General features: G+C 41.4%; 1 protein-coding gene across 2 annotated transcripts in view; it reads left to right on the top strand.

The window, feature by feature from the left end:
* CLUAP1 (clusterin associated protein 1) overlaps nucleotides 1–14,446 on the top strand; it is a 238,531-nt gene that overhangs the window by 101,607 nt on the left and 122,478 nt on the right. For both annotated transcript variants that reach the window (XM_073636568.1, XM_073636569.1), the window contains exon 6: nucleotides 5,319–5,402. In XM_073636568.1, coding sequence (XP_073492669.1) covers nucleotides 5,319–5,402 — 84 coding nt within the window. The remainder of the gene's footprint in view (nucleotides 1–5,318; nucleotides 5,403–14,446) is intronic.

Here is a 14,446-nt window from a genome sequence, read left to right on the forward strand (position 1 = left end):
TAATTCATTTTTTGTATTAATAAAATTATTTTTGTTAAATTTTTTTGGTGGTTGTGCCTTGTTACTTGGGAAATTTTTCAGTGTGTTCCTATATTTTGGGACTGAGACATGCCCATGCCCCAAGCATGCCAGCTTATGCTGTGCATAATATGTGTGTCTTTTTATACCACATGTCTGTATCTGGGAGTATGTATTTTAAATATAATTTCATATTGGAGACAAATACAGGTTATATTTTTATGGCATATCTCTGAGTCTGTTTAAAAAAGATATTGTGCCACCGTGTTTTTGCCTAATACTTTTTTTTTTTTTTAAATATTGTGATGGGAAAAATACTTTTGCGCCATAGCTTAGAATAGACCAGACAAGTCTCAAAGTTAATTATAAACCTGTCATCCTTTTCCAGACATTTCCTTTAAATCCACACTGTGATTATTTTGCTTCTTAACCTGTAGCAACGGTTTTGTATTGAAATCTCTAGGTTAATAAAAGTGTCTAACTGCTGTTCAAATATGGCATAAGCCTACAGAGTGTCATAAGGCACATAAGGCAACGCTTGCTGCTAGTGCATTTTAAAAGGGTGATAGTGAGTAGGTATGAAAACATTACTGATTTGGTTTTGAAAGATGTTAGCAGTAATCAGTATGGATTCATGAAGAATCGTTCTTGCCAAACCAATCTATTAACCTTCTATGAGGAGGTGAGGTGCCATCTAAATAAAGGAAGGCCCGTAGACGTGGTATATCTGAATTTTGCAAAAGCATTTGACACAGTTCCCCATAAACGTTTACTGTACAAAATAAGGTCCGTTTGGCGTGGACCATAGGATGAGTACATGGATTGAAAACTGGCTACAAGGGCGAGTTCAGAGAGTGGTGATAAATGGGGAATACTCGGAATGGTCAGAGGTGGGTAGTGGGGTCCCTCAATTTGTTCATAAATGACCTGGAGGATGGGGTAAACAGTTCAATCTCTGTAATTGCGGACGATACTAAACTAAGCAGGGCAATAACTTCTCCGCAGCATGTGGAAACCTTGCAAGAAGATCTGAACAAATTAATGGGGTGGACAACTACATGGCAAATGAGCAAATGAGCATGAACCTCTGGGGGAATTTTGGATGGAAAAGGACCTGGGGGTCCTAGTAGACGATAGGCTCAGCAATGGCATGCAATGCCAAGCTGTTGCTAACAAAGCAAACAGAATATTGGCATGCATTAAAAAAGGGATTAACTCCAGAGATAAAGCGATAATTCTCCCACTCTACAAGGCTCTGGTCTGGCCTCACCTGGAGTATGCTGTCCAGTTCTGGGCACCAGTCCTCAGGAAGGATGTACTGGAAATGGAGCGAGTACAAAGAAGGGCAGCAGAGCTAATAAAGGGTCTGGAGGACATTAGTTATGAAGAAAGGTTGCGAGCACTGAACTTATTCTCTCTGGAGAAGAGATGCTTGAGAGGGGATATGATTTCAATTTACAAATACCGTACTGGTGACCTCACAATAGGGATAAAACGTTTTCTTGGAAGGGAATTTAACAAGACACGTGGCCACTCATTAAAATTAGAAGAAAAGAGGTTTAACCTTAAACTACGTAGAGGGTTTTTTACTGCAAGAGCAGCAAGGATGTGGAATTCCCTTCCACAGGCGGTGGTCTCAGCAGGGGGCATCGATAGTTTCAAAAAACTATTAGATAAGCACCTGAATGAGCGCAATATACAGGGATATACAATATAATACTGACACATAATCACACACATAGTTTAGACTTGATGGACTTGTGTCTTTTTTCAACCTCACCTACTATGTAAATATGTAACTATGACAATTAATCCGTATTGAAGCTAGGATCAGATTGAAGGCACTTAAGAAGCAGTTTACACACTGATTTTTACTAGTTTCTGTGCAGTGCAGTGCATCCGGAAAGTGCTTCACTTTTTCCACATTTTATGTTACAGCCTTATTCCAAAATGATTAAATTGATTATTTTCTTCAAAATTCTACAAACAATACCCCATAATGACATTGTGAAAGAAGTTTGTTTGATATCTTTGCAAATTTATTAAAAATAAAAAACAAAATCCCATGTACAAAAGTATTCACAGACTTTGCTCAATACTTTGTTGAAGCACATTTGGCACCAATTACATCCTCAAGTCTTTTTGAGTATGATTCTACAAGCTTGGCACACCTATTTTTGGGCAGTTTCTCCCATTCTTCTTTGCAGGACCTCTCAAGTGCCATCAGGTTGGATGGGGAGCATCAGTGCACAGACATTTTCAGATCTCTCCAGAGATTCAGGTTTAAGTCTGGGTTCTGGCTGGGTCATTCAAGGACATTCACAGAGTTGTCCTGTAGCCACTCTTGTCTTCGTACATTGCTGCATTCATCTTTCTCTTGATCCTGACTAGTCTCCCAGTTCCTGCCACTGAAAAACCTCCCCACAGCATGATGCTGCAACCACCATGCTTTACTGTAGGGATGGTATTGGCCAGGTGATGAACGGTGCCTGGTTTCCTCCAAACTTGACGCTTCCCATCCAGGCCAAAGAGGCCTGATTGGTGGAGTGCTGCAGAGATGATTGTTCTTCTGGAAGGTTCTCCTGTCTCCACAGAGAAATGCTGGAGCTCTGTCAGAGTGACCATTAGGTTTTTGGTCACCTCCTTGACTAAGGCCCTTCTCCCCCGATTGCTCAGTTTGGCTGGGCGGCCCATTCTAGGGAGAGTCCTGGTGGTTCCAAACTTCTTCCATTTACGGATAATGGAGGCCACTGTGCTCATTGGGACCTTCAATGCTGCTGAAATGTTTCCGTACCCTTCCTCTGATTTGTGCCTCAATACAATCCTGTCTCGGAGGGTTACAGACAATTCCTTGGACTTCATGGCTTGGTTTGTGCTCTGACATGCACTGTTAACTGTGGGACCTTATATAGACAGGTGTGTGCCTTTCCAAATCATGTCCAATCAAATTAATTTACTCCAATCAAGTTGTAGAAACATCTCAAGGATGATCAGTGGAAAGGGGATACACCTGAGCTCAATTTGAGTGTCATGGCATAGGCTGTGAATACTTATGTACATGTGATTTTTTTTCATTTTTTATTTTTATTTTCCAATAGTTTTTATTCAAGTTTTCATAAATACAAAGTAAAGATCATGGCATTGGATTTAACAGTTTATTTTTAATGAATTTGCAAAGATTTCAAACAAACTTCTTTCACGTTGTTATTATGGGGTATTGTTTGAAGAATTTTGAGGAAAATAACAAATTTCATCCCTTTTGGAATAAGGCTGTACCATAACAAAATGTGGAAAAAGTGCAGCGCTGTGAATACTTTCAGGATGCACTGTGTATTCAAAAAGATATGTGAATAACATTACAGTGGCTAATGTTTGTGGAGAACTGATATAAATGTATGGTATATCCTGCCATAATTAACTACGCTTTTGGAATTACCAGCAGCCTCATTCCATAGGATAGATCTGTTATATCATTCTTCCATCAACAGAATGTTTGCTGCCTCCCAGATGTCACCCACAGACATCTCCTGTTTCTGTCATCTGTTGCTTGAGTGTAGTCTTTCCACATGACAGTAAAGCAGCAGTAGTTTGACAGATCTCGCTGTGCCTCTGCAGCAAATCATTTCATTTCTAGAGGTGCCTTGATTAGGTTTGTCTTGATATTATTACATTGTAGGAAATATTACACTGGTACCGTAGTATAGCAAATTGCTTTAAATGTGTAAATGGCTTTTGATGATGTCATTCACAGACCTCTGTACGCTGTATAATGTTTTTTTTCATAATTGATTTCCCAGCAAGAAAGCGCCACGTAATAATGGTTGAATAATGAGCTTTGCAAGATAGTGACTTTTTGAGGCCCTTTTGCATAGAGTTTGTGCTGTGATGTTAAATAATAAACATATACCAATCAGCCATAACATTAAAAGCACCCACTCTAATATTAACCACCCACATTATATTGAGTAGGTCCCACTTTTACCGCCAAAAAAGCCCTGCCCCATCAAAGCATGTACTCTTCTAGACCTATGCAGGTATGCTGTGGTATCTGGCACCAAGCTATCAGTAGCAGATCCTTTAAATCCTGAAAGTTGTGAGGTAGGGCCTCCATGGATCGGACTTGTTTTTCCCGCACATCCCACAGGTGCTCGGCTGGATTGAGATCTTGAGAATTTAGAGGCCAACTCAACACCTCAAAGACATCCTATTCCCTTGCTTCATGGTCCAGTTCTGATGCTCACATGCCCATTGTAGGTGCTTTTGGAATGTGGAGACGAGCCAGCATGGGCACCCTGACCTTTCTGCAGCTACTTGGCTCCATATGCAACAAACTGCCGTGCACTGTGTGTTCTTTCTACCGGTACCAGCAATTAAAATGTATGGGTTTTTATTTTTATTTTAGAACCATACTTACCTAGGTAGATGCAGCATCGGGCCGATGCTACATCTGTCCCCCTGACGCCTCTAACACTGGGAACTGAGCGATCAAACACAATCGCTCGATTCTCACAGCTCCCCAAGCAGCACCTCTCTGCTCTGCCCCCCCACGCTCACTGGAGTACTGGGCTGTGGAGGGGGTGGGAGCGGCTGGCTCAGGCTCTCAGCGGCTTACTTAGAGGCTGAGCCTGGTGCTGGTCCAGACATGTGGGCGGATCCAAACTCCATTGTCAGGATCTTGCCCAAACCTGGATCGGCTCTGTGACGTCAGCAGACAGCGGACTTCAGCCCGCTGTCTGCTGAAAACAGGTTACAGGCGTGCAGAATGAACTGCACTCCTGTGATACACAGGAGAAGTACAGCCAAATGAGCTTTGACTGTACCTCTCCTGTAACATTTTCAGCAATGTGAGCTACACCAGCGCCTCTTCTATTGGATTGGACTACACAGGCCAACCTTCGCTCCCCACGTTCATCAATGAGCCTTGGCTGCCGATGACCCTGTTGCCCGCTCGCCGGTGTTTCTTCCTTGGACCACTTTTGATCAGTCATGACCACTGCAGACCAAGTACATGACCCAGTCATCTAACCATTACAATCTGGCCCTTGTAAAAGTTGCTCAAATCATTACAGTTTTTTTCTGCTTTCTGCTTTTTTTCTGCTTTCAGCTCATCCAACTTTAGGGACAACGTGTTCACTTGCTGCCTAAATATATCCCACCTACTTTCAGGTGCCATTGTAACAAAATAATCAATGTCATTCACGTTACCTATTAGTGGTTGTAATATTGTGGCTGATTGGTTTAGATTTCAAAGTAAAAGAAATTAACCCCTAAGTTCTAAACAACAATCTCTATCCTTGCAGGAAATGAGGACAGCTGCTATTGCACGTCCCTTAGAAATCAATGAGACTGAGAAGGTGCTGAGGATATCCATCAAAGAAGTCTTAGTAAGTAAATGTTACTATCTGATATATCAGCCTGATGGCTTAGTGGTATGGATAGTATGTCATACAACATGATGGTACTTGGTTCACTGACCAAATTGTCCTTAAAATGTGTATATACTGTATGTGTGTCTGTATTATGTTAGTAATTACATTACTCTGTTAACCCCTTTAAATAGGCCTCTACTTATGGTGAAGAATTGCTGTTTTATACTTTTATAAATATGAAGCCCAACGGAATTTTCAGTTTAAAGCGGAGGTCCACCCTAAAATAAAAAATTACATTAATATTCTCAAAAAAATATATAAAAAAACATTTGAAAAAAATATTTTTTTTACTTACCAGAAATTCCTGTTGCTACGCAGTCTTCCTAATCTGCCTCTTACTCTTCCGCGGCGCTGTTACTTCACTTTCTTCTCTTTCGGCGAGCTGCCCTGTTGTCTTCTGGGACATGTGTGTGTCCCAGAAATCAACAGGGCCATTCACAAAGCGCCACGCAACTCGCGCATGCGCAGTAGGAAACGGGCAGTGAAGCTGCAAGGCTCCACTGCCTGTTTCCCTTCGTTACGGTGGTGGCGCTGGCACCCGATCCTATGGATGGATTGGTCTCGGGGGGCCGACATCGCGGGCTCCCTGGACAGGTAAGTGTCCTTATTAAAAGACAGCAGCTACAGTGTTTGTAGCTGCTGACTTTAAAAAAATAAATCACAGCTGAAACACCGCTTTAAATCGGCTACATACTTTCCAGGTGTATCAGAACAAAGGTTTGCAAAGACAAACTAGACAAGTTTGTGTCCTGCTACACTGTAACATTTACACATAACTAAAAAAAAAATAAAGGCAAAGGACCTCATATAGTACGGCACTAAAATGATAACCCATCCCTTATGTGCAAGTGGCTTCAAGCAACAACAAATAATACATTCCTATGTGATCATAAACAAGCTGAACATCAGCCCAATTAAACCTTCTTCAATTGTGTCCTGTGCTCTCACCCAAAATCAGCCCTAACCCCAGTGATCAATGATACAAAAGTGTTCATTCAAAGGAAATACAAAGTGTCCACTTCAGTCTTTTCTTTTATTCTTCTGTGCAACTCTGCATTCCTTGCTAAGACAATCCTTCTACACTGTGATTGATACCTGTGCAAAAGCACCACTTTCAATCCACAGTGATCCCGTTCACCAGACAATCAAAACCTCACTAGCCAAAAAAACACTGCCTATCTTTATCAAGAAAAACAAACAGGCTCAACCTGCCTCAAGGAGAAATCCACCACTGCTTGTACAGGTGGCTGCTTGGGAGGGAGGATGAATTCCCATCAGGAAGAAAGAATCTCACATAGTGTAGTATATTAACCCCTTCCTGTCGCCGCCTCCTAGTGTCAGACCAGTCAGACTCCCAGTAAGTAAGGTTCACTGTCTCACACCAGAATTGACAGCCGGCTGATCTGTGTGCAGACACTCCTGGGTTAAGGCACTGGATACTCCGCCTACATTGTCGCTCTGTCTCCAACGCATTTCATTGCTATTTTGTGTGGGTTATTAAAGCGGAGTTTAAACTGTTTTCATGTTTTTTAAAAGTCAGCAGCTACAAAAAATGTAGCTGTGCTTACAGGTAAATAGCATGAAAAACATTTTAACATAACTGTTCCTTAAGCCAAGAGCTCTGTCTAACTTAGCAGCGTTTCTTTGTATGAGGAACGTTTAACTCTTTCCTGGAGAACCTTTTTGAACAAGTTTTTTTATTTTTAAAGGTATTTGTTTTAGTTTTAACAAAGATAAGATACACAAAGAAAAGGAAAACAATACCAGCACGTAATGTACATATGTGAAATACAATCAATTCCCATTATTTTTGTTCACACCATATGTGTGAGAAACAAAAGTAAGGGGATCAGACACCCAAAGATACTCAAACATTTAAGAAACAGGTATTCCCAAGGGAGGGGATTGTCGTGGGCAAGAATATAGGGAATACGTCTTCCCGGGAAAAAAGATTGCCAATCAACATTAACAAATACACATTCATACCAACACCACATATGTTCCCCCATGTCAGTGTCACAGTTCCGGAAACCCTCCACTCGGCAGAGAGTTCAGCACAAAACAGTACATGATAAATTAACTGCTGTCCATTGTGCACATTTAACCATGGCTGCCATATTTTGGTAAATTTCTTAGGGCATGCCCTACTTTTATATATCAGCTTAAAATTGGGTAGAATACCGTGAACATTACGAAAGAAAGCATGAGCCGAGAGAGGGCCAGCATCTTTCCAATGCAATAAGATAGTTTTACGAGCATAAAATAATAATATACGTAACAGAATCCTACATGCGTTCGAGGAACAAAATCATTGAGAACACAGAGGAGTCCAGCTTCCGGACTGTGAGGTATTGGCAGGTGAAGCTTGTGTTCAAAGAAAGCAAATAAATCCTTCCAGAAGGACAAAAGTCCAGGACAATTCTAAAACATATGAAAAAAATTGGCAGCAATCAAGTCACATCTAGAACAAGCAATATCCAAACTAGGGCCGAAACAACGAATCGATTAATCGACAACTAATCAATTATGAAAATAGTTGTCAATTATTTTCATAATCGATTAATCGGCCAGCCAATTAGTTGGTCTGCATACAGAATGCATTATTTGTTTACATAGCAGGAAATACAGTGCAGCACACATACAGCTCAGTACACCGTCCATACATGTCATTAAGTGCCTGAGAACATGTAAATGTGTGAGGCGCAATGCCTCATGGGACATGTAGTCCTAGGCAAGAAGTGAGTGGTTCTAAAGGCAGAAGTTTTATTTACCTTGCTATAGGGGCGCACTATACTACACTTTGCAGCTTGCTATTGGGGCACTCTGAAGGCAGGAGGAGCCAGAAGCATCAGGGGACACCAGAAGAGGAGAATCAGGGCTGCTCTGTGCAAAACCATTACACAGAGCAGGTAAGTATAACATGTTTGTTGTTTAAAAAAAAAATCACTTTAAAGACAGTGTGCAGGGAAGATCAGCATTTGTACCCAGAGAAGGTGGAGGCTGATAGACTGGAGGTAATAGAAGGCTTTACAAATACATTTAAAGTAAACTTTTACCACTATTGTGCATTATATATAAAATGATCATATCCATGAAAAAAAAAAGTCTCAGCTTTGAGTACTACTTTAATATAAAAGATTTATTTCTCCCTTCCCCCCTTCATATAGCTTCACGTCTGACTCCTAATTATAATGCCCATATATCCTACTTCTGGGTGATTCAACCTCTAATAGTATATACAGAATATCTCTTCTGTCTTTTATTCTCAGAGTGGATTAGAGATTTTGCTCCCTAACCATATAGTTGGTTATTTATATTTACCACTGCATATAAATATTTAAGAATAATTGCCTTTTTTTAAAAAAAACTTTACATATTAAAGAGGAAGTAAACTCTTCTAAAAAACAAAAAAACAAAAAAAGACAACCTGCTAGACAAAAGCATAATGAGCTAGTATTATGTATTACGTACCTCAGATTGAAGCCCCCAAAGCCATTCTTGACTCCCCCTCCGGCTGCCAACATGTCGTCCTGGAGTTACTTCCGGGTATCGTGGCTCCGGCGCTGTGATTGGCCAGAGCCGCGATGACGTCAGTCCCACGCATGCGCACGAGAGACGCCGGTAACGGCATGCAGACTGATGCAGCGGCACATAGGTGCCATTGCGTCTGTTTGCTCTAGTGCGCATGTGCCGATGTCATCGGCACATGCAGGGGACAGAGGATATCTCTTAAACCGTGCAGGTTTAGGAGATATCCTGGTTAGCTACAGGTAAGCCTTAATATAGGCTTACCTGTAGCATAAAGTTTAAAAATCGGGTTTACAACCACTTTAACTAAATTATACACCACACTTTTTTTAAGGTTATTATCCGATTAATCAGTTAATTGAAACAATAATCGGCCAACTATTTGATTATGAAAATAATCATTAGTTGCAGCCCTAATCCAAACCCAATCCCATGCGAACCAGCTTGGCTGGAGTATAGTGTAAGTGATGGAACTTTAATTGAATCAACTGGTCAGCAGTGCTGATTATATCCTGAAAGCATACCTCCATAGCCTCCTCTCAATCCTCCTCAGAAAGCTCAGGCATCAGCAATAGCCATTTGCGATGAGAGTTACTGAAAGGGGTCAGCCCCCATCAACGGACGACAACCATAAAAGATCGTCACCAGCTCGGATGTTTCTGGATACGACAAGAGCTCCTCAATGAGAGATTCCATGAGCTCAATGGTCAGTGACCCAAACTGCGCTCGAATGGCATGCCGCAAAAAGAGATATTTAAAAAAGAACTTGTTTTCAATGCCATGTCTACATCTAAGCATATCCAAGGGCACAAAATTGTTGTCCTCAACTATGTGAGAGAGGTGAGTAACACTGAACAGACACCATCAGGGCGAGTCCGGGTGACCAAAGAGCTCAGGGAGATTAGGATTCCTCCACGGGGGTGGGGGGTCTGTGGCGACATCCCCAGAGAGGACTGTTTTATCGTCTCCACCCCCCCCCCCCCCCCCCCAAGGCATAAAATCAACATCAACAGGAGAGAATCGTGAGCCTCCAGATCTTTTTGGCCTGTGTAGTTCATCCTTGAGAGAGGTGGAGAGACCAAAGAATGCCAGCAACAATGCAGTGGATGGAATAGGAGGGCCAGAGTGCAACCAAGCATAACCCCTTCCCGCCGACCGTACGCACATATGCGTACTCGGCTTTCCGGGGTTATACCGGGATGATGCCCGCAGCTGCAGGCATCATCCCGGTACCGTTGTTTACAGCGGGCGATCGGCTACCCGTGTATAACAACCGATGCGGCTAAAAGGTGGCCCGGTGTCCAATCGGGTACTTTCGGCGGCTGGGGGCGGGCTGGAACGAAGCTGTGAGCGGCTTCGTTCCAGCCTTCATGTTGTAAACGCGGAAGCGACGTCATGACGTCACTTCCCGTTTACTCGGCTGCCAATGGCGCCGAATTTAAAAAAGTACACAGTATTCAGAATCGCCGTTTTCTGCGATCTGAATACTTTGAAGTGTAAAGGAGGGATGGGGGGTCTTTTAGACCCCCAATCTCTCCATAAAGAGTACCTGTCACCACCTATTACTGTCACAAGGGATGTTTACATTCCTTGTGACAGCAATAAAAGTAAAAAAAAAAAAAAAAAAATTTTAAAACACAATTTATAAAGTAAAAAATAAATAAAATAAATAAAAAAAAAAAAAAAATTTTTTAAAGTGCCCCTGTCCCCGCGAGCTCGCGCAGCGAAGAAAACGCATACGGAAGTCGCGCCCGCATATGTAAACGGTGTTCAAATCACACATGTGAGGTATCGCCGCGATCGTCAGAGCGAGAGCAATAATTCTAGCCCTAGACCTCCTCTGTAACTCTAACCTGGTAACCGTAAAAAAATTTGAAAGCGTCGCCTATGGAAATTCATAGGTACCGTAGTTTGTCGCCATTCCACGAGTGCGTGCAATTATAAAGGGTGACATGTTTGGTATCTATTTACTCGGCGTAACATCATCTTTCACATTATACAAAAAAATTGGGGTAACTTTACTGTTTGGATTTTTTTAAATTCACGAAAGTGTCCCTTTTCCAAAAATTTGCGTTTAAAACACCGCTGCACAAATACCATGTGATAAAAAATATTGCAACAATCGCCATTTTATTCTCTAGATTCTCTGCTAAAAAAATATATATAATGTTTGGGGGCTCTAAGTAATTTTCTAGCAAAAAATATGGATTTTAACTTGTAAACACCAAATTTCAAAAATAGGCTTAGTCATGAAAGGGATAAACATAGGTGAGTTGGGACATCAAAAGAGAGGATCCTAGTATTGAAGTACCTAATATACAGGGTGACTCTGTAGGTACTTTAAAAATTGATTGTGCCAACATCCCTGACAATAAGTTGGAAATATCAAAAGACTAGAAAATTTGGGACTTTGAAGGCACAAGTATGAGCTACACAACGTATATATATAAAAGAAAGGTTTAAATTTTATTTATAATCTACAAAAAGACATAGAGAGAATAGACAAAACATCATTAAAAACACGACAGGTCTAGACATACATAACATGTTCTAACACCATTGAGGATCCTATTCTGCAGTTGGAAATATATCCCTGAGAATTTGTATAACATTGGTGATCCAAATGAAGGAAAAAAAGAGGGTAAACTTCCCCTAAAATAGTTGAAGGAAGGGGAGTACTGCAGGTCTGGTGTTTCCAGAATGGTGTATTCTCCAATTGCTCATTGCTCTACATGTTTCACGTTGACAAGGAACGCTTCTTCAGGAGCTAGAGGTTCAGGTAAATATGTCAAAAAAAAAAGAGTTGTATTCAAATAAATAAATGTGGTCAGAGGGTCGCAGACAGCGATCAAAATAGAAATATGTTGGTAGGGGTCAGGCAAGCAGCCAATGGACATCAGGGTCTCCCAGCTAAGTCACAATGGGTAATTGTAGATAGGGGGAGCTTGTATATGCTGCAGTCCCCACAGTAAAGACAATGAAGAGACTCCGGGAGCACACCGTCCTGCTGAGTTGCTGCCTGTTGTATGTCTCGAACTCACTAGGTGAGTTGGGAAGCAACAAAATAATTTCGTAGATTTGGGTATGCCAGCCCACCCACAACCTTAGCCACATCCAGTGAGGACTTGGCTATACATGGTTGATTGCCATTCCAGAGAAAAGAAGATAGGATAGATTCTATCTGTGCAAAGAGTTTTTTTGAGAGAAAAACTGGGTTAGCTCTAAAGCAAACCTTTTTGAACAAGGTTACTGAAAAAAATATGAGCTGGAGTCTGATTGGCATCTACTGAAGGAAAGAAAGTCTGATCTGATTTGCAAGCCATTGATCATTCTCTATTCATGTAGATCATATTAGTGGTGCTAAAAAATATGCCATGTAATGTTGCCTACAATGTACTCCAACTCTGTCCACTTTTAGACAATCCCTGGAAACCTTTTTCTTCAGAGAAGCCTATCCTGCCCCCACCTAACAACTGTACTTTGACTTTCTCCTTCAGCCCATTCCCAGGACCATCTTTAAGGCAGGGCAAAAGGAGCAGCTGTCTGGGCCCTGTCATTGTTGTGGGGCCCAAAGCAGCTGCCTCATACTTGCCAACTTTCCCTGTTTAAATGCCCTTGTCCATTGAGGTTTTAGTCCTGTGCTGTGTTCTTATATCTCAGTGTGAAGTTCTATTACTAATGCTGCCCAGCTCTGCCCTATTGTTGTGTACAGATGACGCACCTGAAGACCCTGTGTTTACATGTAAATACTGACATTGATATGTAAATATCGACATTCAAATGTAAATAGATGCAATATTCAAATGTATATTATGCCCCCCTGAGGTCATATCCACCATCACCTATACTGAATGCTGTCCACTGGGGAGATGCTTAAAAGTCCTGCCTACAACTGTGGTCATTAAGCCTACCATCAGCCTGTACCAATCGCAATCATTGCTGCCTGATTTGATTCAGTAAATGGATTTTGAGTCTAGCTGCTGATTATTGCATGTCTCAGAGCAGGTGGAGAGTGAAACTGCATGGGGGGGGACAAGAGATTTTTTGCCCAGGGTCCAATCTATATTAAAGATGGCCCTGCCCATTCCCCACAGTTATTACCTGGTCTCTAGAACCTCCCTCTTAGATTGTAAGCTCTCACGAGCCGGGCTCTCTGATTCCTCTGTATTGTAATTGTACTGTCTGCCCTTATGTTGTAAAGCGCTGCATAAACAGATGGCACAATACAAATCCTAAATAATAATAATGTAAAGAATGTACCAAAAATGGAAAGGATAGAAAAAAATTGACTTTTAAAATAGAACTATAGGCAAAACTTATTTTTTAATTTTGGATAGGGTAAGGGAGAGTTATAACCCCTGTCAGATTTTTTTTTTTGCCATCTGTGTCCTATTTCAGAGATTTCTCTTCACTTCCTTTCCATTAGCCAAACAGGAAGTGTGAATAAACAATTGCAAATTAGATGAATTCCCTGGGGACACCTAGGTTACCAAGAGTAGTGTCCCCATTAGAAGATTTCCCCTCTATTGCCGCGTACACACGATCGGAATTTTGGCCCGCAAAAGACTGGCGAGAGTTTTTCGTCCGAAAATGCGACCATGTGTATGCTCCATCGGACTTTTGCTGGCTGAATTCCAGCCAGCAAAAGATTGAGAGCATGTTCTTAATTTTTCAGTCGGGAAAAGTTCCTATCCGAAAATGCAATCGTCTGTGGCAATTCCAACGCACAAAATTCCTACGCATGCTCAGAAACAATTCGACACATGCTCGGAAGCATTGAACTTCATTTTCTCAGGCTCGTCGTAGTGTTGTACGTCACGGCGTTCTTGACTGTCGTAAGTTCAGCGAACTTTTGCGTGACCGTGTGTATGCAAGGCAAACTTGAGCGGAATCCCGTCGGAAAAGCCGTCATATCTTTTTCTGACGAGAAGTCCGATCGTGTGTACGCAGCATATTACTTTTCTGGGGACAACCAAGAATGATCTGTGTGTTATGATAGATCAAATTCTTTTTATTATTTTTTTTACAGACAGATAATAGAAATAACTTTTAATATAACAAAACAATACAACATTAAAATCCCGAAGAAAAAAATAAATAAACACCCCACCCCAGTCCACCCACACAAAACCTTGGAGCCCAAAACATACAAACAAGGATAAAGATTCATGCTTGCTATAAAAAAGAAAAAAAAAAAAAGGACTTTGTGTGACCAAAGAGCACAAGTCTAAATGAGAAAACATATATACGTACATGGTCACACATAGCCTTATGCATATGAAGCGATACATATGGTGCAGACTGAACCTTTACCTATACCGGGGACATAGACTCAAGCCATTGTGACCATCTGGTCACAATGGCTATCTGGTCACATATCATAGGCTCAATAATAGCATGCAATGCCAGGCTGTGGTTTTTAAAGCAAGCAAAATCCAAAGAGAGATATAATTTTGCCCCTGTACAAATCA

The sequence above is a fragment of the Aquarana catesbeiana genome, linkage group LG06 (assembly GCF_042186555.1).
Source record: "Aquarana catesbeiana isolate 2022-GZ linkage group LG06, ASM4218655v1, whole genome shotgun sequence".
Taxonomy (NCBI): domain Eukaryota; kingdom Metazoa; phylum Chordata; class Amphibia; order Anura; family Ranidae; genus Aquarana; species Aquarana catesbeiana.